The sequence below is a fragment of the Aspergillus bombycis genome, assembly GCF_001792695.1.
Source record: "Aspergillus bombycis strain NRRL26010 chromosome Unknown contig00075, whole genome shotgun sequence".
NCBI lineage: Eukaryota > Fungi > Ascomycota > Eurotiomycetes > Eurotiales > Aspergillaceae > Aspergillus > Aspergillus bombycis.
In genome coordinates, this window is record NW_019170077.1 from 45,257 (window position 1) to 71,761 (window position 26,505).

Genomic DNA, 26,505 nt, shown 5'->3' on the forward strand with positions numbered 1-26,505 from the left:
TAGATGGTTTCATGTTGGATAACCGAATGATTGAATGTGGTCAGCTAATGTATTTAACTCTTGTTCATATATACCCACTTAGAAATACGATCTATAACCCGCCTGAGGGTGTACCTATGGATTATCACTGTGCGTCTCATGAACGAGCATTTTACAGAGCCTAGTAACTGCTGTTCACATAGTATAGATGCGTGTGGACATGTTGACTTTGACTTGTGCGCTATACAACTCCAACCATCAAATTTGGTGCACACGACATATTGCCTATCCAGGTCATTGCGCTAAAACGGCGGGGACTCGCACTTCCAGATATCACCGGAACATCAATTAGGATATTATGCTAAGTCTTCAAAGTTTAGGTTTAAAAGAGATAAGAGAGGTATACAGTATAAAGACATAAGCTCTGTCTCCCCAACAGAGTATTGAAAAATGGGAAAGAAGAAGAAGGGCGAGCTTTTCAGACGCGGTGAACGCCGTTTAAGAAGCCCGTTCATGTACGGTCGAGGAGATATACCAAAATCTATTGCATGACACATTGACGCCAGCGCTTATGCGTTTTCTGATTGAAGTGTTTGCTGTACATGGGATATATTAGTTTGACGGGGAACCAAAGGCTTTAGGCCTGACAAGAAACAGTGGGTACTCACCACCAACCAATCCATGCCTTCGTTAAGACCCTTACCATCAATAGCCGAACACGCCACGATACTCCAGTTTCTGTCTCGCAGTTCGCCAAGCTTCAGAGCCTCTGAGATCTCTCCCGCTCCCTTGGCGCCCGGCTGGTCCTGCTTGTTGGCGAATACCAGCAGGGCGGCTTCGCTAAGTTCCTCCTCATTTAACATGGCTGCAAGCTCATCCGCAGCTGTGCCCAGTCGTTCAATATCTGTAGAGTCAATGACGAAGATAACAGCAGCGGTGTTAGCGTAGTAGCATCGCCAGTATGGCCGAATAGATGTTTGACCTCCAAGATCCTAAAATAGAAGCAAAGAGGAATTAACAATCCTATTCTTAACGTTGTCGTCTGAATATTCGAGGCGGCCATCGCAGTATGCTTACCCAGACATTGAAATTCAAATTTCTATATGTGACTGATTCGACATTGAAGCCAATAGTAGGTATCGTCGTGACGACCTCGCCGATCTATGAGATTAACCGATCGTCAGCATAGCGTTCGTGCAACATATTTCAAGTAGGGGAGTCATATTGTAACATACCTTCATTCTGTACAGGAGTGTAGTCTTTCCAGCATTATCCTGCACCACATGGTGGATTAGTCTCGAATTTCACTGATGCCTAGTGTAGGACTATAGTCACGTACGAGACCTAAGATGAGAATACGGATTTCCTTCTTTGTCCAGAGGAAGGACCATAGACGCGACAATGAACCACCCATATTGTCGTTTTTGTTAAACAAGACAACGCGACTCTTAATCGGAGGTGGGAGGGCGCAAGGGAGGTGTTGCGGAGGTGTGAGTGTTTGGTGTTGGTCGTATTGACGGCGTAGATGTGGACGGATTCGGGACAAATGGACAATAGGATCAATTCGGGGATTTCACGAGTGGGTTTCCAACAGTCTAGTGGTGATTTACTGACGAAGGAAAAAGAGAAATCGGTATCACAATAATGACGAACAACACAGACGCAATAGCTGACTAAATGGTGTATGAATGGGAGGGATTTCTGGATTGTGGCAACGATTGGCCGTGCGGATGGGCTGCGGCGCCGATCGGTGTTGGCCCAAGCTCAGCCTTTCTCTCTCTTGGGTCATGGGGATGGAGAGACCCTGCGCCATTGCGAGTGGCAGAATTAAAATGAATTGATTGCCGCGCAGGTTCCATTCCATCCTCACCTGCCGTTATTGTTACAACCCTTTTCTATAACCTATCTCTGCCTCCTATCTCTCGTCTCCCCAACAACGTCACCAACCACCCCCGATGGTGTCCGCTCCGATTGTCCACCTCTAGAATTAACCCCCCAATTGAAGAACTTCCTGCGATCGGCTTGCGACCAGCGCCGCATTACGTCCCGAACCAACTTAACATCGTTCATAGTCACCCCTCTATCCCTGATATCGCCAAATAGCACACCATGGTTGGCAAGAAATCTGGCAAGGCCCTCCTTCGGGATGAAGGTATGCTCACCCAATATCATTGTGCATGAATGGCTACAAGTGACCGGTGGAAGCCAGATGCGCTTCGCTGAGAGCAATGCGCTAATGGTTTGATGCTCCCTAGGCCTCGAAAGGACAGACAACAACATGGAATTATCGAGCTGGCCTCAGATCCCTCCCATCAACCAAAAGAACTATTACACGTACGTGGTTCGCCTACACCATGGCGCTTTCAGTAGCGTCCTGTTCGGACAATGTACTGAATAAGTTCTAGTGACTACCTTAAGAGAGATGACCAGTATCTGGCATTCCGACTACAGAATGAAGAAGCGCGAAATCGCATGGCCAAAACAGCCAAAGACCGGGACCGTGCTCTAGCTATGGCCAAAGCGAATGACCTCGGCCTCCCAGAAGCTGATGCTGACGATGGCGATACCAACATGGAGGATGCAGAGGAGGCTACAGCAGAAGCCATTGGTTCGAAGGTCATTGTCATACATGTTGGCAGCCAGAATCTGCGAATCGGACTTGCCAGTGATGCGTTACCGAAAACCGTTCCGATGGTCATTGCGCGGAAGTCTACAACCAGCGAGTCTGAGGACCGCGAAGAGCCTTGCCCTAAACGATTGAAAACAGATGATGGCTCCGAGTTGGAACCAGAGAAAATGTTTGGTTCTGAGGTTGGTTCTCGTGTCCTCTTCGTTGCAGCCTTAGCCTAACTTTGTGTATTATCTGGTTACAGTTCTCATCACAGTATACTACGATGGCTGCGGAACTCAAAACGCACATGCGGCAAAATAAACGCAGGACTCTCCCGAACTCCAAGGAAATGGTAATCAACTACAACCGAAGAACTGTGCCAGAAACGATCTCAGAACACAATGACCCAATGCGGGTTGAATGGACCGAGATCCCGGACGCTGCGCCGGAATATATAGTAGGCCAGGCAGCTTTGAGAATCCCAGATGCGTCGACACCTCGTTACAAGCTCTACTGGCCAATGAAGTATGGATGGTGTAATGAGCGAGACTACAATAGCAAAAGACTCTTGTTCCTGGATATCTCGTTGATTCTTGAAGATGCAATCAAGAATCAGCTGGGCCTTACAAGTAAAAAGGACTGGCTACAGTACTCATGCGTGTTTGTCATTCCAGATCTTTATGAGAAATCCTACGTCACCCAAGTTCTTGAAATGCTCATGAGGGAGTTTTCCTTTGCCCGCGTCTGCTTCATCCAGGAGAGCTTGGCTGCTACATTTGGGGCAGGATTTACATCGGCTTGTGTGGTCGACATCGGTGCGCAGAAGACTTCGATTTGTTGTGTGGAAGAAGGAATGTGCATAGAGAACTCGCGTGTGAATCTCAAATACGGCGGATCGGATGTGACAGAGGCATTCGTCAAAATGATGTTGTACGATCATTTTCCTTATGCGGACATCAATCTATGGCGTCGGTACGATTTTCTACTTGCCGAGGAGCTGAAAAAGAACATCTGCACCATGAACGAAGCCAGTGTCTCAGTACAAGTGTTCGACTTCCACCTCCGGGTCGCCGGCCAGGATACCAGAAAGTACACCTTCAAAGCTTACGACGAGGTGCATCTGGCGCCCTTGGGATACTTCCAGCCATCCATTTTCGACCATTCACTAAAGCTCAACGGACGAAGGCAATTGATATCCCGTTCAGTCGACATCTATGACGGCCAACCAAACGACCCAACATCGGCAGCGCAATCAGAACTCTTAACCGCGATTGCTCCTCCTATCAGTGGCCAGGTGGATGGCGACATCCAGTCTAGTACTCTGGATGTGCAGTCGACTCCGAGCCGGTCCCAGCAAGTAAATGCCCTTAGTCGCCTACAAGAAACAGAAGCTACTCCTCGATCTTCCGTTGCCGGATCTCCTGCACCAGAGGTGACGAGTACTCCTCAAGCTGGTGGTGCTGGTACACCTGCGGTCGGTGGACAGAGCCAAAGCACATCGCAGCCTCGTGCACCGACCGTTGAAGAACGAGATGATATACTGCCAACATTCCCACTTGACAGTGCGATTCTTATGTCTATTGCCCATGCTGCTCGATCTGATGAACGTAAAATGCGAGACTTCCTTGGAGGTATCATGCTTGTTGGAGGCGGAAGCTTGACCAACGGATTTCACTCGTTCCTTGAAGAGCGACTGCAGGCACTTCGACCTGGGTTTGCTAAAGAGATAATGATTGGCACCCCTCCTCGAGATCTTGATCCTCAGGTGGTTGTATGGAAGGGCGCAAGCGTATTCGGGAAGTTGAGCGGAACCAATGACAGCTGGATTGGACAGCTGGAGTACGACCGGCTAGGTCATAGACTAATGGCCTACAAGTGCATGTGGGCTTATTGATTCTATGTCTTTCTTTCCTTTGATATTCTTTGCTATCATTATCTCTTTATACTCTGAATGACGGTATTGACATTATGGGACGCCTTTGTTCGAAAGGATCTGTACTTTAGATGATTGGTTATGCATGGAACAATTCACTTTGGATGAAGTGCATGCACTTGTATACATAATGAGTGAAAGCTAGAGTAGCACATGGCATTATTATAACCAACAATTCACATATTCCTAGGACCATACTACCTACAGGGTATACATACCTTCCTCGGACCAACATTGATCCGCCTACAGTCCACCCAATCACACGAAACCTTAAACTGCAAGGCGGTGAAATAGTGCAGAATGGATCCTCCAACCCCAAGTAAGTTTGCCCATGCAGTCTGTTTTTGATAAAGCTGGAAGCTAGGTCGTTCTAAACCTGTCCAATCTTCTCAGAGCTTACTCCTCTTGAAACTATCAATCGCGTCTCGACTGATCGCGTAGTTTCAGATAACGAAGTTCCTGATATTACCCTTTCTCCTCCATGTGAGTGCAAAAGAATGTCGCAGTGGATTCGGAGCTGCTACTGATCAACGTACTATGCAGTGGTTTCCCCACCTTTCATTGAGACACAAGCCCAGGAGACGGCCGACGCTGGTAGCTCGAAGATGTCGAAGAGCAAGGATGGCACCTCCTCCGGGGGTTTTCATCAGGAGTACATCGCGTCTTTGCGTTATCGGAATGACCTTCCTCCTCCTGATATGCCCCCGAAGTTCCTTGATATTCCACACGACGGACTAGAGCGTTTCCTTACGCCAGGGTTTGCCTCTAACTTGGCACGTCGTGAAGAACCAAATATTGATGTAGATGCTGAGGGCGGTATGCCCATTGACCTGGTTGGCATCCCAGGCTTGCACTTGGGCGATGAAAGTGGTACGTAACTTATTCATAGGGCGCATCGCGATATGACATGGCTAACGGAGATTATGCATACAGCAATCATGGCACCAGAAAATCCGGATCCAATTGACCCCGCCGACCTTCCCCTTTTGATGACTTTAGACCAGCTAAAGAACCCAGCACCGCGGAATGCGAACGTTAGTTTTCTTCGTCGCACACAGTACATTTCGGCCGGCCTTCGAGCACCGGAAGGTCCCAAAGTCACACCAATGCGATCGAAATCTCGTCCAGCTGAAAAAGCTAAGTCCCAGGACGACCCGGCTTACATCAAGAAATACATACAAAAGGGATTTGATATTGCGTACCCCGAAAGCAAGCACGTTGGGGAAGACACACCCAGCCAAATCAAAGGGCACATGCCCACTAAACTTGAAGCTGATGCATGGGCCAATCCTGTGCATCCGGACAATCCTAAGTTGAAACCCGTCGGCTTTTACCCTCTCCTGCCCGACCTCCAAGGATTCCCAGACCCTGGTGGTTTCGTCCAATTCAAGTTTGACAAAGCACCTATTCAAGATGCGTCCGGCAAGCGCGACAGGCGTATGGACACCGGTATCTTGCTTCCCTCCGCACCGGAGGAGCGCGTATGTGAGGAACATGCGACGAAAGTGGCTCTGCACAAGACGAACCCCAAGTTGTACCCTGATCCTGGCCCAATTCCCTGGGATTATGATCTCTTCCTCCCTGAGAAGAAGGATTCTATCAAGAAGGTTCTCGCAAGCTTGCAGATATATAACCCCAACCGCGACAATGAGGAGCTCTACACCCACGAAGGTTCTGATAACTCGAGGTTCCACCGTTTCGATCGCATGCGTACTTTTGCCACGAGCGCTCAGACGCTTGGTGGTGACCACAAGCAGAAAGATATTGCAGTGACACTTTTCAATCCGTCAGAGGCGAAGGAAGGTTATATGTCCTCGAAGCAGAAGGCTGCATACTATTACCCTATTCTCGGGAAGACTCGCCTGAAGCCTGAGAGAGCCCGCACTATTGCACAGGCAGGCCTTGCTCCTACCCGCCCTAAGACGAGGGAAGACCAGGTTGACCAAATACAAGTTGTTGTCCGCGATCCTGATGAGGCGGAAGTGTACAAGCGCTCTTTGCATAGGGCAGCCATTGACCCGAAGTTCGCAAAGACCATGCCCCCTCCACCAGAGGGTGCGAACGATGAACACGAGTCACCTGAAGAGGGTGACAAGGAGGCTATCTCCAGAGATCGTGAGCTGAGTGTTGAAGAGGCGGATAGGATGAGTGACGATTAACTGAGCCTTTCGTGCTCTCTCTACCCTATCTTTATATCCTACCATCCCATAATCACGACCATGGCTGTATATGTTTCTTTTGTCCTCTGCATATTTTCATACCCTATTCGTATCACGATGCTGAGATACCGTTGGGCCTCGCTGCCTTTGCATCTCTCCTTTCAGTAGAATGTTCTGGCTATTACCGGGACGTGATTGATGCGGTTGGCTTCTCATTGGTGTCAAGGCTGCAAAACACGGCGTTGACTGGCATGAATAAACATGGATTTCAATTAGCGAGAGTCTTGCTGTGTTTGGTTATTGAATGTTTTCTTCTGATTTATTTTCAGTTTTCCTCTCTCTTTCGCCCACAGATTCTTGGATAAGGGACAAGTTAGCACATAACCTGTTTTATACAATTGCATGCGATCCATGATTGTTCCTGCTGCTGTTTTGTAACTACTAGTAGTAGTAGTAGGACCCATAGTAGATACCGTCCATTCTGATTGGCCCCCGTTTCAGCAAGCTTGACCCCTCATGCTTACATCATCCCAGCGGCCACCAAGCCCAAAACAGCAAACAATAAACATGATGCCGCCCGCAAAAACACGGCGCCCGCCAAAACAATCCACCGCCCAATTCAATTGTGCGCTATCAGTCCCCAGCGCCCTCCTATGCACTTGGTTATCCAGTTGATGGGGCTGATTCCGGAGTCGCAACCATGAGGATTACTGAGGTCGTTATCGACGTAAGCCTTTCTTATGCACAGCGACGCCAGCTAGAGCTTGAGAATGCTAAATTCAAGTGTAGGGTTTCAAATCGTACGCCGTACGTACGGTTATATCAGGATGGTATGCGCTGACCCAGTTCGAACTTGTGACTTGGATAGAGGCGATTCAGCCTCATATGCTTGTTAAGATCGTTCGTGGAGTGCAGCGAGAGCGCTAACCAGATTGTACTAGGGATGAATCCTTCAACTCCATCACGGGCCTGAACGGCAGTGGTAAATCCAATATCCTTGATGCCATTTGCTTCGTCCTCGGTATCACGAACATGTCGACCGTCCGCGCGCAAAACCTGCAAGATCTGATTTACAAGCGTGGTCAGGCCGGTGTAACGAAAGCTAGTGTGACCATCGTCTTCGATAATAGGGACACCGCCAAATCCCCGATCGGTTTCGAAGAATATGCGAATATCTCCGTAACTCGACAGATTGTTCTTGGTGGTACGAGTAAATATCTGATTAACGGCCACCGTGCGCAACAGCAGACCGTGCAGAACCTGTTCCAGAGCGTGCAGCTGAATATCAACAATCCCAATTTCTTGATTATGCAGGGAAGGATTACGAAGGTGCTGAATATGAAGGCGGTCGAGATTTTGTCTATGATTGAGGAGGCGGCTGGCACACGAATGTTCGAGGATCGGAGGGAAAAAGCGGCTAAAACGATGGGTAAGAAGGAGTTGAAGCTGCGCGAAATCGAAGGCCTCCTTAAGGAAGAAATCGAACCCAAACTTGAGAAGCTCCGGTCCGAGAAGCGAGCTTTCCTAGATTTCCAACAGACCCAGAATGATCTGGAACGTCTCACTCGCCTAGTTGTTGCCCACGACTATCTTCGGAGTAATGAGCGGTTACGGGTTACGGGCGATGAATTCGAGAGCAAAAAGCGCAAAGTACAGGCGATCGAAGACAATGCGGCCAAACTTAAGAGTGAGATAACTCACTTGGAAGAGGATGTGAAGCGGGTGAGAGCGGCTCGTGATAAGGAACTACGGAAAGGCGGAAAGTTCCAGGCACTTGAGGATGAGGTTAAGACTCACTCTCACGAACTTGTCCGGTTGACTACGGTGTTCGATCTGAAAAACGCTAGCATTGCAGAGGAAAAGGAGAAACACACGGAAGCGCAACAAACTGTCAAAGATCTGGAGAAGCTCCTTAAGGAGAAGAAGAAGGTCTATGATAAGTTACAAGCACAATATGATGCTGCAAAGGCAGAACTGGACGCGCAAACAGCCGAAGTCGAACAGAAGGAGGAACTGCTCCAAACATTGCAGACAGGTGTGGCATCGAAAGATGGCCAAGAAAGTGGTTATCAAGGCCAACTACAGGACGCTCGTAATCGCGCGAGTGCCGCGGCCACTGAACAAGAGCAAGCAAAGCTCAAGATTGCGCACTTGGAAAAGCGAATCAAGGAGGAGGAACCCAGAGCCAAGAAAGCAAAGGAGCAGAACTCGGGTCTCTTGAAGGATCTTGAGGGTCTCAAGTCCCAAGCCAAGAAACTGGATGCGGAACTGGCAAGACTTGGGTTTGAACCCGGAAGAGAAGAGCAGCTGTATCAGGAGCAAACGGCTCTACAGAAAGAAATCCGTGAGCTACGCCAGAGAGCCGACGGACTTCAAAGGAAGGTTGCGAATATTGATTTCCAATATGCCGACCCCCATCCGAACTTTGATAGATCCAAGGTCAAGGGCTTGGTCGCTCAGCTCTTTACGCTCGACAAAGAAAAGCTCCAAGCTTCTACGGCCCTTGAAATCTGTGCTGGTGGTCGCTTGTACAACGTTGTTGTCGACAGCGCCGAGACCGGAACGCAGTTGCTCCAGAAGGGAAAGCTGCGCAAGCGTGTGACAATTATACCTTTGAACAAGATCTCATCATTCAGAGCTTCTGCCGAGAAGATCGGGGCGGCGCAAAACATTGCTCCCGGAAAGGTAGACCTTGCCTTGTCGCTCATTGGATACGATGAGGAAGTTACATCGGCTATGAACTACGTCTTCGGCAACACCTTGATCTGTAACGATGCAGAAACGGCAAAGAAGGTTACTTTCGACCCCTCAGTTCGTATCAAGAGTGTCACGCTGGATGGTGATGTTTACGACCCTTCCGGTACCCTGTCTGGTGGTAGTTCCCCGAACTCGAGCGGTGTCCTCATTACCTTGCAGAAATTAAACGAGGTTACAAGGGAAATCCGGAGCAAGGAGCGACTGCTTGCTACTCTGGAAGAAACGATGAGAAAAGAAAAGAAGAAGCTTGACGCAGTTCGTACGATCAAGCAGGAGTTGGACCTCAAGACTCACGAGATTAAACTTACAGAAGAACAAATCAGTAACAACTCTTCCTCATCGGTGAGTTCTCATTTTTTTTAAAGATAGATAGGAGACTGACACTCTCAGATTATTCATGCTGTCGAGGAGATGAAAGCAAACATTGAGCAGCTGAAGAAAGATATTTCCGACGCAAAAGCTCGCCAGACGGAAGCATCCAAGGATATCAAGCGAATTGAAAAAGACATGAGTGAATTTAATGATAACAAGGACAGCAAACTGGCGGAATTACAGGAGTCCCTAGACTCCCTGAAGAAGAGTCTCGCTAAAAATTCGAATTCGGTCAAGACCTTACAGAAAGAACTACAAGCGTCTCGACTGGAGTCGGAGCAAGTAGGAAGCGATCTCTCAGCTGCCGAAGAACAGAGCGCCGAGGCTGAGAACGCCCTGAATGCCCAAAAGGAAGAAGTCAAATCGCTCAAAAGAGAACAGGCACGGATCAAGGTACGAAGAAACCGAGGGTATAATTGAGAATCGGTTGCTGACCCGTCATAGGACGCCCACGATATTGCCCAGGCCCACCTCGACGATGAAAGAGCTAAGCTTACTGGTTTCGATGAGGAGCTACGAGAACTTGAGCAGACCATGCAGGCAAAGAGCTCACAGATCACTGAAGAGGGCCTTGATCTGCAGAAGCTCGGCCATCAGCTTGAGAAACTTCAGAAAGACCAACAAGCTGCAGCTCAGACAGTTGCCCATATGGAGGAAGAACACGAGTGGATCGAGGATGAGAAAGATAATTTCGGTCGTCCAAACACTCCTTACGACTTCAAGAACCAGAACATTGCGGAATGCAAGGCCACCCTCCGGAATCTTACGGAACGTTCTCAGGGCATGAAGAAGAAGATCAATCCCAAGGTCATGAACATGATCGATAGCGTGGAGAAGAAGGAGGCTGCCCTGAAGAATATGATGAAGACTGTGGTTCGCGATAAGCGCAAGATTGAGGAGACCATTCTCAATCTGGACGAGTACAAGAAGGAGGCGCTTCACAATACTTGGACCAAAGTCAACGGCGACTTCGGTCAGATCTTCGCAATGCTTCTTCCCGGCAGTTTCGCTAAGCTGGATCCTCCAGAGGGCAAGGAGATCACTGATGGCTTGGAAGTTAAGGTGCAACTTGGCAAAGTTTGGAAACAGAGCTTAACAGAACTAAGTGGTGGACAACGGTGAGCAGAGCATCTTACTTGTTCATACGGAAGTTTGGCTAATCACTATACAGATCCCTCATTGCTCTTTCCCTCATTATGGCACTTCTGCAATTCAAACCGGCACCCATGTACATTCTGGACGAAGTCGATGCCGCCCTGGATCTGTCTCATACACAGAACATTGGTCGCTTAATCAAGACGCGCTTCAAGGGTTCTCAATTCATCGTTGTGTCACTGAAGGACGGCATGTTCCAAAACGCCAACCGTATCTTCAAGACAAGATTCAGCGAAGGAACGAGTGTTGTTCAGGCTCTGACTCCTGCCGACTTAAAGTAATCTGTTCATGGTACTCCTTGAGGTTAGAATTTGGGGTGGAATGCATATATCACAGTCTTCTTTTTGGTTGGGCATTGTGGGATAGGAGCGCATTATGTGGAACGTTCTTGGCCGAGGTTTGGAGACGGTGTTTTTTCCGGCATGATGTATATGGATCTGGATGAACTTCTTTTCTTTTTCTTTTTTTTTTTTTTGGGTGACAGTTACATTCTTGTCTCTACTTCCTTTATAATGATGCACATGATATGAGATTCTCTGTGACGCTGATGGTATAAGGGGGTACAAAAGTGAAACGGTAGAGTCCATGGTTCGGATTTTCGAATGGGGCGAGTCTCGATAGCCGCGGAAGTTGCTGACTTCCGACTGGTATTAATTGTCCCGAGAATTCAATAATCACTCGGAGGTTCAACTTCACCAGTTCCGTATTCCGTACCTCGCAGCCTGCATTTTCAGACTTTCCACCCCCCATTTCACGTACTTTAAAGCCTTCCGAAGTGTGTCATTCATTTCTCCTTTATATTTGCCTGTCTCCCTGATCATTGTTCATCTGTCCGAACCTCTGGTGGGTCGATTTGCTAGTCCCAAGTGTGGCGCCCGGCTGAACGTCTTCCACCGCCACATTTATTATCTAAGGCTGAATTAAATACTCCGACCGCCTCCCTCCTGGACGTCATTCCCCGGAAAGTGATCCCACGCCGATCCCCGACTTTTAGCCAGTCACTTTCACACGGCCGTCTAGCATTTTACTGGCAGTGTTTTTGAACTCTTTGCTCAGTCGCGATTATCGGGATCTCACGCATACTTTCACCCCGCTCCCGACATCATGCCCGAGGAGGAGCCGTCCGTGAACATCTCCTCACTGCTGACGCTCGCCGTCGTGTCATTCTTCGTCATCCGATGGTTTCTCAAGCGTGACGGCGATGGAGGTGATGGAAGCGGTCGCAGTCGTGCGCGCGGAGCCATCGACCCAGCACAAGTCGAACAAATATCCCAGATGTTCCCTCAGCTCAGCACACGCGACATCATGTGGGACTTGCAGCGCAATGGTGGTAACGTCGCAGCAACCACGGAACGCATCCTGACAGGTCGAGGATTGGAGACAGTACGTATATGTTTATTATGGTGGTGCGAGTGTCGCGCAGCGTAAGCTGTATGCTGACGAGTAACTTCCCTCTAGCCGCCACCCTCGTTCCAGCCTCAGGTCGCCATCCCCCAGGCCAGCACGCCAGCAGCACAAACTGCCGCCGCCTCCGCGGCGTCGAAATCGGAAGGTCAGGACTTGATTTCGCGGTACAACCTTGGCGGTAAAGTCGCCACCGACGGCGCTGAGACCACTCAATCGTCGCCGTCGTCTGGCTGGTCACAGAACAAGGAGGAACGTCAGCGTATCCTCCAGAAGCGGAGGGACGATATGATCCTGGCGGCGAGGAAGCGAATGGAGCAGAAGGTCCAGGGAAGTGTGTAACCGAGATGCAGAATGATTCTGGACACTTTATCTCGGTCTGTACCTCTTGCCTTTCTTTGTTTATTTCTTTCTTCCTGAAGCCCTATTCCTGCCGAGAATCTTATACTCTGTTGGCGCTGGGATGTGTAGATTGCAACACGGGACTTTTCTGAACTGATTCTTCCTTCCATTTTGCTATACCCGGTTTTGGCTTCCCACTCCTCTCCGACATTCTCTTTTTCACTTCTCTCTCTCTTTCTCCCAGCGTCTGTTTCCCGCAAAGCGTTGCATGCTTATGGTGTTAGGTTGAATCAGAATACCCGAGGCTTAGGTACTAGGAAATATAGGGTATATATACATGTATAGATTGGGTTGGTTTAGTAATGGGGTTCAATGTAGTAGTTCTCGCTATAGATGTTATCAATTGCCAAGTCGTACATGTCGTACCGCGTCATGTCTCTATGCCTATTTGAAGGCGGGCTATTCTGTTATTCACTGATTCTACCGTGTTGTTGCGCTGCGCTGCGAGTGTTAGGGAGCAACAATATACCTGGCCGTTTCAAAGGATCTATATTTTGATTGACTGCTCGAATGAAACACCACGTGACTATATTCCTATACTAGTAGTATATACATCTATCATTTTGGTATTCTACACCAACCCCTAGCTTGGACTGCTTGAACTGCTTGAACTACTCCTAGGTTGTGTATTCCTTCGCTGCGCACGTCTTTCGAGCCCACATAAGAAGGGTTGAAGGTCACTCGTATGTGCTCCAATACATGATGTGATTATATCTGTCCCTCGACATACATCGCTGAAGCAGACTCTGGATTATCTCCGAAAATCATCTTCACCAGCCCCCAGGGGCTACATCACCATTATCATCACGACCATTATCGTTAGAGCTCTCCTTATCCTCATCCCAGCGGAAAAGTTCATCTCTCATTCACTCCCGAGCCTCCTGATTTTGCTCTCGCGCTCTGTGGAGGTCGAAAGCCTGCCCGATAATCTTGTATAGCTCACCGATGACTTCCTGTTTATCATCCCATATCAAACAGCGTTTGGACACCTATTTGTGATCATGTGGGTTTGCTTCGTCAGGCTTCCACCCAAAGATAAAAACTTACACGGCCCCTGTCGCTGAGGTGCAAGAAGGTCCAAGTGTGGCCATCGGTACAGACTGCTGCTTCAAACCACCACCAAGTTTGTGTCCTAGTTTTTCCGTGCCCCATACCACAGAACGTAGTCCACCGATGCTGTCAAAGCCTGATCATCAGATCCAGTGATTGTTGTCTCAAAATGCTAGTACGGTGCTACGTGAATGTTGTGACTAGGTGGTGATGATGCATCAGTGTAAAGTTGATCCTTCTTTCTCCTCACGATCGCCGACAGCTGCAACAGAACTCAGTCTACTTTGGATCGAATCGAGCTTGGCTTGGTGTCTTCGGTGGAGTGTACGAGGGCGATGTCGGTCATCAGTTGCCCTTAAGGTGGTCAATATGGCGATCTTGTACCTACTGACGGTAGAAACAAACCGAAATGTTCAGGCATCTGAACACTCATACTCTCCTGATCAACCCTCTACATCTGTTTTCTTCGGCATCTGAACTGGGGGAAAGCTTCAGCCCGCAAAAAATATGCACAGAAGCCTCTCTGGCTAGCTCATCCGTATTTATGGGTAGGTTAAGCCGATCCACGCATTGATTGATGAATTCGTCCTCTATATTCTCTATTTTATGCTTCTGGCTGATATGGCGCCCCGGGTGCCTCACTGTGAAACAGATGTCATTTAAGTGAATGGGAAACAAAAGAGACGAGTGAAGCATAAAGTAAGGAAAGAAGGTGAACAAAGAATTCAATAGAAAGGGGTGGGTGGTAGGGGAAGAATTCCGTAACAACGATGTCAACCTTTTGCCTGCCTACCTAACCGAACCTATCTACCCAGGCACTGTGAACTTACCTGAAATGAGGAAAAGAGGTTAATAAGTGGAAATGATCAATATCTCTCCCTTTGGACCTTCTAGTCCTCGATCTAGGCTCTAGTCAGCCAGGACTAAATTATATCTATCAACTCGAGTCCACTTATCACTATGGAGGTTGTTCTGAACCGTGCTGAGGCGCGGATCAAAAAGGTCTTGGGGAAAATAAAAGACAACGCCCTCCACGAGGAAGTAGATACTGTATTTAGTATTGCGAGGACTGAGAGCAGGATGGCCATCCAGTCCCAGAAGAAGCAATTGCCCCATGTTCCCGTCACGTCTCTCAATCCCCAGGACGTCTCTAATATCTTCGGGATCAACGAAGGAGGCGAATATAACCCCTGGAAATTCACCCAGGATGAGTTGCGCGCAGTCCCCGACAACCTCAGCAAGCTTGCTTTGGTTCCTGAATTCCTAACGTCGAGTGGAACTAATAGTATTAGAATCTATTCTCGCGGATTACGCGGTTGCTATGGGCGGTCCCCCCAAGAACGAAGCTCTCATTAGATGCAGAATCGACACAATTCTCTTGACCTGCTTAGCCGCCCAGAAGAGAGCGAGTGCGCGAGATTCTAGTTCATCTCTCCTATCCATTTTCCTCCAGTGTGAGACTGACATGCTGCTGCCATGGACATATCAGGGCGAGCGAAAGATTGTCTTGGGCACAACAGATTATTCCTTTTAGTATCAAGTACCACAGGAGATGGAGTGCAATCTTCTGGTGGTGAAAGCCAAGAGGAAGAGTGTCTCTGGCGACTACCAAGCATTGGCCTATATGGGTACGCTTTCCTGTAGTCTATTGAGCGCATGTATGTTTGCTTACCGATTAACAGCGATGCTGCATCATGCGCGGAAGGAAGTACAGCAGAATGATGTTTCGATCTATGGTATCGCCACTGATAGCTTCACGTGGACTTTTTTGTATCTTGACAACAGTGGAAAGGTAGAATGTCAGCTCGCTATATTCCCTGGACGATTCAGCTAACGGAATTTTCCAGTGGGCCTCTGGCCAGGAGAATTTAATTGTATCTATGATACATATGATTATTCGCCGTGCCGCGTCTCTGTCCAAGCAAGCGCTCAAAACGTTTGCTACCACCAGCCATGGGGTGAAGAGAACTCTTGGCGGAAACAGCAGATTGGAGGGAGTTTTCCATAGGGAAAGAGTTTAGATAGATTATGAGTTACTATCCATGATTAAAAACCCAGCTTGACTGAAGTCTTCCGGTTGCAAGGATCGAGTTACCCGATCAAGAAGCAGATCTTATCAACGATCAAACCGCCTATCATGTGCTCAGATACTAGTATAAACCCCGCCTCTTGAAGCCCTAGATCCCTCCCCGATGCATTAACGTATTTCAATCCAATGTAACCCTTTCCTTTCTTCGCCGAATCTATATAAAGAGACACTAAGATCTCCCGAGTAGCCTCCAAATCACGTAACTAGCCCAGCTCCTATCCCCTCCCCCATTCATCCACCACCAGCACAAGTAGTATTACACCACCCCCAACCCCGCATATCCAACCCCCACAACCATGACGGCCATCCCCGAAACCCAAACCGCAGCAGTGCTCCCCCCGTCCGGCGCAACCGCCGATGCTCTCCTCCAGATCAAAACAGATCACCCCGTGCCGTCCCCCGGAGAGGGAGAAATCCTCGTCAAGATTGAGTATTCGGGGGTCTGCCATTCGGATGTGCATAGTATTCGCGGGGAAACGCCGATGTTGACCGACGTGGCGGGTCATGAGGGGGTGGGGAAGGTTGTTATGGGTAAGTACTGTCATATTAACTATCCTGATTCATTGACCTGGGGAGATTGCTGACTTGAGTCGCTGCTGATTATATCATGATCATGCTAATTGCCATTTGTAGTGGGTAGTGGGATTGATGAGCAGGAATGGATTGGGAGGAGGGTTGGGATTAGGTTAGTGGTTTTTCTCTCTTTGGATTTATTACCGTTTTAGGGCTGTGCTAATATGACCGTGATATGGTAGATGGCTATATAGTTCCTGTTTGAACTGTGAGATTTGCGCGGTGAATAATACGGCTTGTCCTTATCAGAAGAATGCCGGCGCGGTATGTTACTCCCCCAGTGAATGCCTTCCCCTTTGTTGGTATACATCGCGCTGATATGGATTGCGGTGTAGAATGTGCCTGGGACTTTTCAACGTAAGTGAACCTGACACAGATTATGTTGTGAGGTGAAATAGCGGCTGATGAACTGGGCTTCAAGAGTATATCGTCAGTCCTGCTATTCATGTCACTAAGATTCCCTCGGAGATTGCGCCAGATGTAGCAGCGCCGTTGCTGTGTGGTATGTTGTGCTCTTCGAGTGTACTAGGTTCATTCCATTCGTGCTGAGCATTCTACAGCGGGAATTGCAATGTACTCGTCGATTATGAAGACAAGGACACGACCGGGCGATTGGATCGTTCTTCCGGGAGCTGGTGGTGGTCTGGGACATATGTTTGTTGCTCCTGCTGAAAAAAAGCAAGTTTAATCATGCTGACAACCTCCTAGGGGGGTTCAGATTGCAGCCAGGAAAGGACTGAAAGTCATTGCGATTGATAGGTACTGCTTCCCCTCACCGTTGTAGCGATCCGTTAACCCGCACTAATACTCTCAATAGTGGCGAAAAGAAGAAGGAGCTGTGCCTTGCTCTCGGAGCCACCGCTTTCTTTGATTACAAGGTCGACGATATCGAAAAGGAAGTAAAAAGCCTGACAGGCGGGCTCGGAGCCCATGCGGTAATTTGCACTGCCAATAGTGAACCCGCATACACGCAGAGTATGCGATTGCTTCGCAGTCTTGGGGTTCTGGTTTGTGTGGGCATACCCAGTGTTCCGTTCAGGCTACCGGCGACCCCGTTTGATATGATTGTTAAAGGGCTTACTATTGTTGGGAACTCGGCGGGTACGGCAAAGGAGATGGATGAGTTAATGGCGATGGCTGTCGCTGGTGACGTGAGGGCACATATTGAGTGCTTTGAGCTTGATCAGATTAACGATGTGGTGATGCGACTTGGACGCTCTGAGATTGATGGGAGAGCTGTAGTGAAGATTCCGGAATAGACGACTTGCTCGTTCACAGGGACGGATTCTTTGCTCTTCTAGAATACACGGGTTTTCTGAATGTCAAAAATTCAAGTGATAGTCTCTCTAGTCTCGGCTGGTAATAAGGGCAGAGGCATGGGGAAGGACATGCTCAGGTATCCATCCAACCTTTGAGCGAGTGGAGTATGAAGTTTACCAAGTCCGCCCCGCTCAGCGCGGTACACCATATGGGTATTGCACTCTAATTGAGGGCTCCACTGCACGGAATAGTTTGAGACAACGTGTCGGATTCGGTCGAGAACAGACTGGTACGGAGAATGCGATATTTCGCTAGCACCCTTTCTTTGTGGCGAGACATTAACTCAGCAGGTCTGAGCCCGTCCAGGAGGATTTTGCTCGGCGGAAGACTTGGGGTCAATACCCAGTAAAAAAGTGGCCAGTCGCCTGGTAGTAGTATAAACCCTATCGTGCCCAGAGTAGTAGGTTCATCATCATCCCAGTGGTTCAGCGCTGGAGTGCAGTGTAGCAGGTTTCCACCGACTCCGTTCCAAGTTTGAAACCACGGGGCTCAGTTTTCGTCGTCCGCGTTGACCATCTTGCAGCTTTAAGTGGAAAAGCATCGTGAGGACGCCCTCTCATACCGTGAGTTTCCCTTGCATTAACGGTGCTGGTCGAATGGATCCGCCAGGGGGGGAAGTGTGCCGGCAGACCGCCCGCTGATTGGCGCAACCGAAGTATGCAACGCAGGAACTCGAACATCATCCGTAACTGGGCTCGAGTTTCTTCCCCACGACGTTCCTCTGGCTGGACTGCCTGATGGCCAGTGCATGTCCACACATGCAGACATGCTGCTCTCTGACTTGTCGGTTGCGACTGATGGATCGGATCCCTTTGCGTCGGTGCTCCAGCTCCACGAGCAGATCCCCCGTCGTCCATAGTGCGAGCGTCGTTGCTAAATTTTGACCTGAGGAGGGAATGACCCGTTCACTTTCGGAGTTTATTGTCCCTAGTCGGACTCAATTGCTTCGACGATGATTCGCCTCAGGCCTCGTGGAGCCAATGGAGCTTCGTGAGAGGATCTGCTTTCATCCTCGTTTTCCCGCAGTTATCGATCATATTCCCCTTTGAGCCGGTGTCGATTATCACTTGCCACGCCCATGTGTGTTTCTGATAGGACCTCACCTTGCTATCCCTTCGTTTGGATCCGGCCTTTGTAATGGATGGAGGGGCATGGTGGGGCACTAGAACGATGCATTCAAAGCAGCTCTAGTCTGGTGGAGGCATTTGATTCAAGAAGGCCCTCCTTCCTCGCTCTTGGGTCTCTTTCGGTGTCAGATTCATATCTGTCTCTCTCCTTGAACAGGAGAATCAGCTTCTCACCAACCACATCTAAACGCCATGAGCTCCCTAAGTACTAGCTTAGGCGGTGTCGCGAACCGCATGGACTGGCTCTATGTCTACATCGCTGGCACTGCTTTCCTTGTCTGCGGCTTGGTCGCCGTCGTTCTCTTAGTATCCTCTCAAAAGCAGAAGGCCGAATTTAACAAAAGTGGTGGCCTCTTGACCTATCTGAATTTCATCTATGCCACATTCCTCAAGCCCCATGACAAAACTGGGAATGGTCAACAGGACGCCTTGGAGAGCTTCTACAAGACACAGGTGCGTGTTATTGAGTTCCGCACGGTTTTGTAGCTCAATTGCTAAAAGATAATTAGGCTGGCGCGTACGATGCCACGCGCAAGCGCCTTCTACGTGGCCGAGAGGACATGCTTGGTCTGACTGCGGCCCAGCTGAAGTTTAAGGCGGAGAACAAGGAACTTAAAGCTGGAAAGGCAGTTTGGGTTGATGTAAGATCATTTCCATCTCTCGCAATTATCTGGGCCGTTGCTGACAATGTAGATTGGCGGTGGGACTGGGTGAGCACAGTCGAAAAACCAATGCTGGTCTGTTCTAACTGTCTTACAGATACAACATCGAAGCTATGTCAGCTTTCTTGCCCGTAAACGAGTTCTTTTCCCATGTCTACCTGGTCGACCTTTCCCCTTCTCTTTGTCAGGTAGCTCGTGAACGATTTGCGCGATTGGGGTGGAAGAACGTCAGCGTCGTCTGTCAAGATGCACGGTCTTTCCGCTTGCCGGACGCAGACAGCGTTGACCCACGGACGAAGACCACCCCGGGCGCAGATCTCATTACTATGAGCTATAGTCTGTCTATGATTCCCGATTACTATAGTGTCGTTGACTCCCTCCCGGCGCTGTTGAAGCCGTCTGGAATACTGGGAGTTTGTGATTTCTATGGTAAGTGCCCTGATGTTGACTGTCTGCAATGCGTGCTCTCAAGCTGGAACCTTTTTCTTTTCGCTTCTATATCAAGGACGGAATGTAGAAAACTAACACCTTGTAGTTCAAAGCATCGTGGATGTCTCGTCCCGCAACTATACCGGGGGCGCCTTCAACCGTCATGTCAACTGGCTTGGCCGGGTGTTCTGGCGTGCTTGGTTTGATGTGGATCGTGTGAGCCTCGAGGCTGCCCGCAGGGATTACTTGGAATATCGATTCGGAACGGTAGTCTCCGCCAGTGAAAGAAACTACCTCCTCGGAGGAATCCCGTACTACATCTTCGTTGGATGCCAGAAGGATATCACCTCGAGCCAATCCGGCAGGGAGGCCATTGAAAAGCTGGATGCATCCTTCACCGAATCGCCGTACCTTTCTCCCGCCAACCATCGTCAGGAGATGGATAAAGCGATTGAATTGAGTGCACAAGAGGTACGCTCCAAAGCGTACGAGTCTGCCGTCATCAATCTGGGCTCGAACCTCCCCCTTCCATCATCTTTCTACCAAAACCACCACTACCGGATATTCTACAACGACCTGCTTCCCAAGCACACACAGTTCAAGAACGAATATATCTACGCTTTTAACTGGGAGGACCCTCGTGTAGATCACCGTCTGCTTGACATTAAACGAGACGACGTGATCCTGGCGATCACAAGCGCAGGGGACAACATCTTGGACTATCTTCAGAAGAGCCCACGACGCGTGCATGCCGTTGACTTGAACCCCAACCAGAATCATCTCCTTGAACTCAAGGTTGCAAGCTTCACTGCCCTTGGTCACCGTGATGTCTGGAAGATCTTCGGCGAAGGAAAGCACCCTGAATTCCGCCAACTTCTCATCTCGCGCCTGAGCCCACACCTCTCAAGCCAAGCATTCCAGTACTGGCTTGAGCATGCTCATATCTTCACATCTTCTTACGGCCGAGGTCTCTATGAGACTGGAGCTCACGCCACGCAATTAAGATGGTCCGTTACCTCTTCAAGGTCTTCGGACTGGAAGCTCAAGTGCGAAAACTGTGCGAGGCCCAGACTCTCGCCGAGCAGCGTGAAATCTGGCCGCGTATCCGCTCGGTCTTGATGAGCAAGCCTCTTCACTGGGCTGTCGTCGGAACCGAATGGTTTGCGTGGAAGGCCGCAGGCGTGCCTCGGAATCAGCGAAACATGATCATTGACGATTTCTTCAAGCGAAACGGCCTCAACCAGGACATGAAGCAGGCCAAGGATATCAGCGGCCAATCAATTTGGGAATATGTGGTGGATACGCTTGACCCCGTTGTCAAGGACACTTTGATCAGCAACGATAATTACTTCTATTTCCTGTGTCTGCAGGGGCAATTCTCCAGAAGGTGAGATTTTTTCGGCGCACCCGAATGGCGACTCGACTAACCGTGACAGATGCCACCCCACCTACTTGTCTCCCAAAGCGCACGTGAAGCTGTCCTCCCCCGGGGCCTTTGACGGTCTTCGCATCCACACCGATGAGATCAACGAAGTGATCAAACGGATAACACCGGGCAGCCTAACCATTGCCGTGGTACGCGTAGCCCCATCAGCTACAACACGCTCAAACTAGACTAACATCCGTCCTAGGTCATGGACTCGATGGATTGGTTCGACCCCGAAGGTAACGACGCCTCGGTGCAGGCACAGAAGCTGAACCACGCTTTGAAAATGGGCGGTCGTATATTGCTCCGTTCGGCGAGTATCGACCCCTGGTACGTGCGACACTTCGAGGAGAACGGCTTTTCTGCGCGACGTGTCGGCGCCCGATTCCCGGGAACATGTATTGACCGGTAAGTTTGGCTCTGAGTTTCACGGAGGATTGTGAGAGAAGTAGGACTGACGGTAGCAGGGTGAACATGTATGCCTCGACGTGGATCTGCACCAAGACCAAGGAACTGGAAACGGTGCGACCAACGGCCGAGCGATCGATCTCTCTACTGTCGCTGAATGAGAAGCGATCGAGTGTGGAGCATCTTGACCTATGATGACCGTTCGTCGATCTGCACTGGGAGTACGAGAATCTATTTTTACACTTATGATTATTTCCTCAAATAAAGTTCGGCTCGTTGGCGAGATTTTGTCTGACTAAGAGATGAGGCAGCAGATGAAAATTGATACCCTTGTTGGTGACAGGGCGTGGCCACTAACACCATCTATGTATGTATCTTTGTAAATCATGAATGAATGAATGTTGGTTCCCCCGATCAGATCGAGCGTCTCACAGTCAGGGGCAGTCCAACAGGGGGTCCAGGGCTTGAAGAATGAAATGAAAGTGAAACACTGCAGAAACAATGAAGGTCACAGTAGACGCCAAACGGGAGTTCGGAGCCCCGTCACATTTTTGAGCACAGGTGTGGATGTTCTATTTCAATAGAATTCCAACGTGGTCAGTATTCCCTGTTGAGTTAGGTACTTCCTCCTGCTGTTTGCCACGAGAAAAGCCGGGATGAAGAGGAGGAGGAGGAGGAGGAGGAGGCAATGACTCTCTCCTCGTCCCGTAGCCCTAATTTCCTCCGAGTCATCCGTTCGGTTTAATTAAACGACGGGATTAGAATTTTCTGGTGCCTGACCGACGCCCCAGGAACCGAACGCTAAATAAATCGCCTGCAGAGTGAGCGCCCTACCGCCTGTCGCTAGCGAATCATTAAGTTCTCAGCCTCGTTCTAGCCCCAACAATCGACCGCAGCATCGCCAACTCACGGACCCCCCACGTCATTCGCCGCTGTGCTGGTCCCTTGAAGACTGCTCACGTTTGGTAATCAGTCTGTTCGCAGGTGGCTCTTTGACTTCGGCGGCCCTCAAAGGAAACACGATGATTTGTTTACCCTCCGTGGATTCCGAAGGGTAATGCTGGCCGTGGTCTGTCTTTCATGGCGACGTGAGACACCGGTCAAGAGCGCATGCCTGACAGCCCCGAATGGCCAGTCGACTCGTCTAGCCGAGTCCCTGGCACGGTCACCATTGGATGAGAATCGTTTCCCGAATTCTTTTCGCTGAAGGCAAGCGACTGCAGGGAATACGGGCCTATCACCCCGAAGCCACCGTTGAACTCGGGTTTTGTCGAACCTAGTTGTTCGTTAGTATTTTAGGGCTTCTGCTCCCTCTGCTTCCTTGCTGCAAATTCTGCACCTCGTTTGACCCTTTCGTATCCATCACGGTCTTTATCCCTAGAGCAGCGCTCTCCACACTCATTGTGATCGTATCAGCTTTACTTTGCTTAGCAAACGTCGCTCCTTTTACCCGTTTGCATCATCGATCCTTCACGTTTGCGCCACATCCAATCGTAACGCAAAACACCTTTGATTCTCTGCAGATATATCATTCATTACATTGCGATATCTATCAGACCCAATCCTTCTTTCGAGCTTTCAAAGGGTTTCGTCATTTTATTGTCGCATACCGGATTTTCTATAGTCACAACGTGAGCGCCGAAATGAAGGTCACCACTATCGCATCCGTTCTCTGCCTCGCCGCGACCCAGCTTGTCGCTGCGGACACCGTCGTCACCTCAACGGCGACAAATACGATCACCAAAACGGTTTACCGTGTTGCCGCCCAAACTGCTGCTGAGAGCCTGTCGGCCACGCCGCTTGGTTCTCCGTCCTCTACGGGCTCGGTGGCCTCCAGCCATGCGCACCACGCCAGTACTGCGTCGGGTAGCTCAGCCAGCACGGCCAGTCCGTCGGCTACTCTGAGCTCCGCTGCTGGAACCTTTGATGCCAGCATGCCTGTTGCGCTCGTTGCTGGCTCCGTGGCTTTCCTGTTGGGCTACCTGTGATCTCATCACCTGACAGTGGTAGCCTCACCAAGGTGCTGAGACTTGTAAACGGTCAACCACGATGTTTTCAGATAACAGTACCGGCTCTAGCAATTACCCAAGGCTCGTCACTGGCAGATCGATTCTTGCTTCCTTTTTCTTCTTCCCTTTTTGATTACTTCTATGATACCTCTTTTTCTTTTCGAATACTTTCCCTTCCTTCTCTTCTTCCAAAGGGTTGTCTCGAAGATGACGACAACCTGGAAGAAGCCGGGTGTTAAGGATACATGATGTGCTGATATACCCCTTATGACTGCGATTTGTTACGAGTTTGATGGTGTGTGATATACCCCGTTGGTTGGTTACGGGCGATGGCCGGTGTTCTTGCACGCCGTTTGCTTGCGCAATAGTCGATCTACATACAGCAGGCGTGGCACTATGGGACTGCAACGTTGCTGTTTGCGATGTATATAGACCGATTGATAATCCCAAGAACACCCTGGTCGACTCTACGTATTGTGATTTCCTTTCAGAACGCGCTACTCTTTCTAGTCACGTCGAGACCCGATAAAATGTAAGCTGGCTGATTAGGGCGCCGACGATCGCATCAGATAAAAAGCCGAGCCGAGTGGGCTGTTGTTATCAGTAGCGAGTGTGATTGGCGGATCGCGTGGGGGAACGCGTGCCTTGCCAGTAAACAAGACACAAGTTCCAACCGTCCAACCCATTGAATCCACTGGATTCACTTTTCCGTCGGACGATCTGCATTCTTTCGGACACAATGGATCCGGTGCGCAGCCGGTGATGTGATCCGATCTGTCAAAAAACAAAAAAAATAACGGTGTCGCCTGCGCATATACCTCTCTTGATCATTGCACACCACCCCACAATCTCATTCCCACACGACACGCGCCCACCTACCTTTAAGCAGTCTCCGATCGCACGTTCTCCTGCCCGTCCGCTGCGTTTTGTTTTTCCGGCACAGAAACGTGCCCCTGACAGCGTTCGGCTGACATCATGGATAACGAGGTCCCTCTGCCCCCGCCCCGGCGCATCCGCCATCGCTCCCCGACCAAAACCCCCGTCGCGTCCGGCTCGTCACTGCGCAAGACGTATCAGCTCTCGCGCTTTGATGACCGTTCCAGCCAGCCGTCCAGTGACCCGGCGCTCTTTTCCAGTGATGATATCCCCGCGTCTGGGCTTGAGAACTATCATACGCCCGTCCCTTCCGGCAGCAGGAAACGACGATACCGAGGCACCTGGTGGGGCGAAATGGTGAAAGACCCGAAGCGCAAGAGGGCGGATTTCAAGGAGAAGCGACATGTGGACAGCGGTGTTTGGATGGGGAGCGACGAGTCCGGGGCGGAGTCCCTGTTGCCGTCGGAGGATCCATCGATGTGGGGGGAGGAGCTGCTGAAAGACACAAACAACACTGCAGGGACAGGGAGCGGCGCGGATGTCGCGATGCGTGATGGCGCTCGGTGGACGGCACAGGGTCAGCCCTGGACGCAGCGGAGGGGCCTGAAACAGGTCGAGGAACCGAAAGAGCACCAGGCCGCGCGGAATATCGTCAATGAGTGCTTGGAGAGTGGACAGGATAGCGTGGACTTAAGGTGTGTTTGTTATATCCACCACGACTGTTTTCACCCAAGCTAATCCCTCGTAGTAATTGCTACCTGAGGGTGGTACCTTCGGGCTTACTGCGGCCTTTGCAGCATCTCACGAAACTCCCTGCTATCATCGAACCTCCCATCACCGAAGATGTCTATAGCTCCTTACAACCCTTCCTGCGTTTATTCCTCACTGGCAATTCCCTGCAATCAGTGCCTGGTGAATTGTTTGAGCTTGGCTCTTTGAAAGTCCTTAGCCTGCGATATAACAAACTCACAGAGATCCCGCCCGCGATCAGAAAGTTGACCTTGCTGCAAGAAGTTAACCTTGCCGTCAATCGCTTGCAGTCCCTTCCGTGGGAGCTGCTGTGGCTCATCAAAAAGGGTGACCTGAAACATATGATCGTCCGGCCCAACCCGCTGCTGCAGATCCACGAGGCCGAGATTGCCCAGTGGCATTCCCCCGAGGGCACAGAACGGGACTCGGCAGAGGGGGGAACATGGAAGCTGGGTGACTACGAGGGCCCAGCACCCGAGGAAGCATGGGCTCCCCTCCACGTGGCCACCGGTCCTGTGCGTCGATTTAACATGGAGGGCATGCCAGTCGATGCTCTGGCGAGCGCCAGTCCACCGAATCAGCCAGAATCCCGGGTTCCGTCCCTCCGTGAAGTGTCTCTCCTGGCGTGCACCCGGTCGATCTTCTTCGACCAGGTCTCGGATGACGAGATGGCCGACTATCCTGGCTTGATACTCCGCCTCCTGCGACAGGCGAAGCAGGTATGGAACGGTGGTGGCCGGTCGTGTTCGGTGTGCCACCGGAGCTTTGTGCTTGCTCGGACGGAATGGATCGAGTGGTGGGACTGCAGTACATATGAGAGTGGACTCAAAGGGCCACGCTGCCCGGGCGACAAGCTTCGTCCTCTTCCTTTCCGCCGACACGGGTGCAGCTGGGCCTGCGTGCCGAGCGCCGAGGCGGACCAACCTTGTCAAGAAATGGAGGAGCTGTGATAAGACCAGTATTGATCGGTTGTATATGTATATGCCTTGGGCGGGCAGTATTCTTAAAAAAGCC

At 50.1% G+C, this 26,505-nt stretch overlaps 8 protein-coding genes across 8 annotated transcripts; 7 read left to right on the forward strand and 1 right to left on the reverse strand.

Moving 5' to 3' along the window:
• Positions 1 to 548: 548 nt before the first annotated feature.
• Positions 549 to 1,393, reverse strand: ABOM_008846 (ADP-ribosylation factor family protein; the record flags this gene model as incomplete). The annotated part of the gene is made up of 5 exons (XM_022535975.1): positions 549 to 575; positions 648 to 971; positions 1,057 to 1,140; positions 1,215 to 1,253; positions 1,319 to 1,393. 5 exons carry the CDS (start codon positions 1,391 to 1,393, stop codon positions 549 to 551), a joined length of 549 nt encoding a protein of 182 aa, XP_022386879.1.
• Positions 1,394 to 2,088: 695 nt separating this feature from the next.
• ABOM_008847 (putative chromatin remodeling complex subunit (Arp8)) lies at positions 2,089 to 6,682 on the forward strand (the record flags this gene model as incomplete). The annotated part of the gene is made up of 8 exons (XM_022535976.1): positions 2,089 to 2,131; positions 2,235 to 2,313; positions 2,385 to 2,790; positions 2,853 to 4,429; positions 4,823 to 4,842; positions 4,917 to 5,006; positions 5,067 to 5,393; positions 5,457 to 6,682. The coding sequence occupies 8 exons, from the start codon at positions 2,089 to 2,091 to the stop codon at positions 6,680 to 6,682; spliced, it is 3,768 nt and encodes a 1,255-aa protein (XP_022386878.1).
• A 700-nt stretch (positions 6,683 to 7,382) lies between these two features.
• ABOM_008848 (condensin subunit SMC2) lies at positions 7,383 to 11,247 on the forward strand (the record flags this gene model as incomplete). The annotated part of the gene is made up of 6 exons (XM_022535977.1): positions 7,383 to 7,409; positions 7,472 to 7,512; positions 7,624 to 9,781; positions 9,830 to 10,204; positions 10,256 to 10,929; positions 10,983 to 11,247. The coding sequence occupies 6 exons, from the start codon at positions 7,383 to 7,385 to the stop codon at positions 11,245 to 11,247; spliced, it is 3,540 nt and encodes a 1,179-aa protein (XP_022386883.1).
• An 823-nt stretch (positions 11,248 to 12,070) lies between these two features.
• On the forward strand, positions 12,071 to 12,712 carry ABOM_008849 (CUE domain-containing protein; the record flags this gene model as incomplete). Its single annotated transcript, XM_022535978.1, has 2 exons — positions 12,071 to 12,349; positions 12,425 to 12,712. 2 exons carry the CDS (start codon positions 12,071 to 12,073, stop codon positions 12,710 to 12,712), a joined length of 567 nt encoding a protein of 188 aa, XP_022386882.1.
• Positions 12,713 to 14,782: 2,070 nt separating this feature from the next.
• Positions 14,783 to 17,743, forward strand: ABOM_008850 (zinc-dependent alcohol dehydrogenase; the record flags this gene model as incomplete). The annotated part of the gene is made up of 12 exons (XM_022535979.1): positions 14,783 to 15,107; positions 15,505 to 15,614; positions 15,670 to 15,696; positions 16,166 to 16,442; positions 16,545 to 16,596; positions 16,667 to 16,748; positions 16,820 to 16,841; positions 16,906 to 16,986; positions 17,045 to 17,138; positions 17,193 to 17,243; positions 17,302 to 17,459; positions 17,559 to 17,743. The coding sequence occupies 12 exons, from the start codon at positions 14,783 to 14,785 to the stop codon at positions 17,741 to 17,743; spliced, it is 1,464 nt and encodes a 487-aa protein (XP_022386896.1).
• Positions 17,744 to 19,090: 1,347 nt separating this feature from the next.
• Positions 19,091 to 22,051, forward strand: ABOM_008851 (class I SAM-dependent methyltransferase; the record flags this gene model as incomplete). Its single annotated transcript, XM_022535980.1, has 9 exons — positions 19,091 to 19,384; positions 19,441 to 19,572; positions 19,625 to 19,641; positions 19,691 to 20,022; positions 20,129 to 21,033; positions 21,093 to 21,409; positions 21,459 to 21,597; positions 21,654 to 21,856; positions 21,916 to 22,051. Coding segments are annotated over 9 exons (2,475 nt in total), but the record flags the coding sequence as incomplete, so codon positions are not given.
• A 1,448-nt stretch (positions 22,052 to 23,499) lies between these two features.
• ABOM_008852 (uncharacterized protein) lies at positions 23,500 to 23,844 on the forward strand (the record flags this gene model as incomplete). Its single annotated transcript, XM_022535981.1, has 1 exon — positions 23,500 to 23,844. The coding sequence occupies one exon, from the start codon at positions 23,500 to 23,502 to the stop codon at positions 23,842 to 23,844; it is 345 nt and encodes a 114-aa protein (XP_022386897.1).
• Positions 23,845 to 24,825: 981 nt separating this feature from the next.
• Positions 24,826 to 26,441, forward strand: ABOM_008853 (leucine-rich repeat domain-containing protein; the record flags this gene model as incomplete). Its single annotated transcript, XM_022535982.1, has 2 exons — positions 24,826 to 25,436; positions 25,490 to 26,441. Coding segments are annotated over 2 exons (1,563 nt in total), but the record flags the coding sequence as incomplete, so codon positions are not given.
• Between the last annotated feature and the right edge of the window lie 64 nt (positions 26,442 to 26,505).